This window comes from Orycteropus afer, unplaced genomic scaffold (assembly GCF_000298275.1).
Source record: "Orycteropus afer afer isolate SDZICR_OR568_19922 unplaced genomic scaffold, OryAfe1.0 scaffold00387, whole genome shotgun sequence".
In the NCBI taxonomy this organism is placed as follows: Eukaryota; Metazoa; Chordata; class Mammalia; order Tubulidentata; family Orycteropodidae; genus Orycteropus; species Orycteropus afer.
Window position 1 is genome coordinate 1,737,531 of NW_006921974.1, and position 2,968 is coordinate 1,740,498.

Below are 2,968 nucleotides of genomic sequence, written 5' to 3' on the forward strand. Positions count from 1 at the left end.
CTGTGGTCAATGACATGAGACAAAGTATATGTGAACTGCTGTATGGAAAGTGAATTTGCTCTGTAAATCTTCACCCAAATCACAATAATAATTAAAAAAAACATATAACTATAGTCACATTTTCCAGTTTATGTTATCCATGAATGACTGCTTATAATTTTATTTATCTGACATTTTCAGTAAAAAAAATACCATCTACAGGTTAAAAAAAAAGAAAAGAAAATACCATGGTTTGGGTCAGTGACATCTTTGCTTTTTAACACTTGTAAGAGCTCTTTTGCAGCAGATTTCCCAATGCGATACGATGTTTAATTTCTTGACTGCTGCTTCTATGGGCATTGATTGTGGAGCCAAGTAAAATGAAATCCTTGACAACTTCAATCTTTTCTCCATTTATCATGATGCTACTTATTGGACCAGTTGTGAATATTTTTGTTTTCTTTATGTTGAGGTATAATCCATACTTTGATCTTCATCGGTAAATGCTTCAAGTCCTCTTCACTTTCAACAAACAAGATGGTGTCATCTGCATATCACAGGTTGTTAATAAGTCTTCCTCCAATCCTGATACCTGCAACAATTCAATAAAGAGTAAAGAGTAGGGTGGGGCTGGGCTATGTCTTTGAACAGAGTGGTCAGGGAGGGCCTCTCCAAGGAGGTGATACTCAGGTCTGTCCAGAAGTTCAGCTTTAGCTCTTTATTGAGGCATTGATTTTTTTATGTCTGTGTGTTGCCTAGTGGCACCATGATTAAACTCTTGGCTGCTAACCAAAAAGTTGGCAGTTCAAACCTACCAGCTACTCCCTGGGAAAAAAGATGTGGCAATCTCTTTCCAAGAAGATTTCAGCCTTGGAAACCCTGTGGGGCAATTCTGTCCTGTCCTATATCATCGCTCTCAGTCGGAATTGATTCAGTGGCAATGAGTTTGGGATTTTTATGGTAGGCGGTGAGTGTATTTTGTTGTCGTTGTTGTTAGGTGCAATCCAGTCGATTATCACTCATAGCCACCCCATGTGACAGACTAGAACTGCTCCATAGGGTTTCCAAAGCTGTAATCTTTACCGGAGTAGATTGCCAGGCCTTTCGCCTATGGAGCAGCCAGGTGGGTTCAAACCACTAACCTTTTGGTTAGTAGCTGAGTGCTTAACCAGTTGTATCACCAGAGCTCCTTGGGGGGATTGATTTTTATTTGTTTGTTGTCTTTTTTGTGTGTGTGTGTGGAGTGAAAGGAGACACTGAAGCCTTTGAAGCCTGAATTCAGGTCCTGGCTCTACCACTTCTGACATGGACAAGTTCCTTAACTTCACTGTGCTTCGGTTTTCTCATTTGCAAAATGGAAAGAGTGATAGTATCTAGTTCATGGAGGTATTGTTAGCATTTGCAGTGCTATCCAATAGAATTGTCTGCAATGATGGAAATGTTCCATAATCTGTTCTGTCCAGTACAGTAGCCACCTAGCCACATGTGGCTATTAAGCACTTGAATGTGGTTGGTGAGGCTGAAGTACTGAATTTTTAAAATTTTACTTAATTTTAATTAATTTAAATTTCAATAGCTACATGTGACTAGTAGCTACCATACTGGACAGCACAGATTCAATGGATTCACACATGTAAAGTGCATACACAGTGCCTGGCACATAGCAAGGGTCAGTAAGCGTATTTATGATTAAGTGTTAGTGCTGGTAACAAGTGTTTCTCTGACAGGTAAGTTTGTTTGGTTTTCAATAAATACACTTTGAGTTGATAGTGTCTTGCTCCCCAAAGTGTACACATGGCTGTAATGTCCATTATGATTGTTCCCCACCTGCCCACCTGTCTTTTTGGCCGAGCTGCATGGTAGCCAAAGCCTTAGAGGCCAGCCTGCTCCCTGGGGACTGACTGGGGTTGTCCTCCTCCCTATGCAGCCGAGTGGAGATCACTGGCGGGTACTACGAATACATCGATGTCAGCAGCTGCCAAGACATCATCCACCTCTACCACCTGCTCTGGTCCGCTACCATCCTCAACATTGTTGGTCTGTTCCTGGGCATCATCACTGCTGCTGTGCTTGGAGGCTTTAAGGACATGGTAAGGAAGGGGCTTCCCATTATACAGAGGCTCCTGCTGTGGGAGGGGATGAGGTTAGGTGGTTGAGGGCCTGGAGAGGAAGCAGAAGCATTTTCCTCAAGAATGTAGCTGCCTTCAAATTATCTCAACTTGACAGAGCCATGGAATGTCATCAGTCTGCAAATATGTCTTGTTAACATGAGTTACCTGTGTCCTTGAGGCAAAATCTGGATGGGGGTGGGGATGAGAGCAGTGTTGTCAATTCTCTCAGTCACGCTGGTTATGCAAACAGCCTTTCATGGTTCCCTACCACCTCAGCCCCTACACACACACACACACACACACAGTTTTAGAAAGCTTTTGGGGTAAGTGTTCCCCTAACAAATCTAAGGAGAGAAGGAAGGACAAAGTTTTTTAGGTACAGGTAAAATTAATGCTAGTCTCCCCCTCCCTAGGAATTCCATCCCATATTTTGTCCCCCTCACCCCCAAGAGCATCTGGGCTCTGTTCATTGTGTCTTTGAAGGGCCAGCCCGAGGCTAAGCTGCATGCCAGGTCTTGCCTTCAAACTCAATGCCAACTTCAGCTTCTTTATGTTCCATGTTCCCCTTTCCAAGCCTTTGTGTGTATGCATGTGTGTATATGTGTGTGTGTGTGTCTGTCTGTCAAGGCACATCAAAAGTCAGCACCCAGTAGGTGTTCTATAATGGTAGGCGCCTTCCTTCCTTTGCTTTGAAAACATTCCCAAGCATTTATTTGCTGATTTAATAAACTTTGATCTTTAATTGTGGAAGAAAGATTTAGAGTTGTGGTTCTCAAGATGATTTCACATTAGAATCACTTGTTGTTGTTGTTGTTATGTGCCCGACTCACAGCGACCCCTCCTTGGGTTCCCGAGGCAGTATCACTACGGAAGTAGGA

The 2,968-nt window shown here is 42.8% G+C and overlaps 1 protein-coding gene across 1 annotated transcript in view; it reads left to right on the forward strand.

Moving 5' to 3' along the window:
* Nucleotides 1–2,968, forward strand: part of TMEM255A (transmembrane protein 255A) — a 63,285-nt gene that overhangs the window by 42,371 nt on the left and 17,946 nt on the right. Inside the window, exon 8 of the mRNA XM_007953324.2 lies at nucleotides 1,907–2,069. Within this exon, the coding sequence (XP_007951515.1) occupies nucleotides 1,907–2,069 (163 nt within the window). The remainder of the gene's footprint in view (nucleotides 1–1,906; nucleotides 2,070–2,968) is intronic.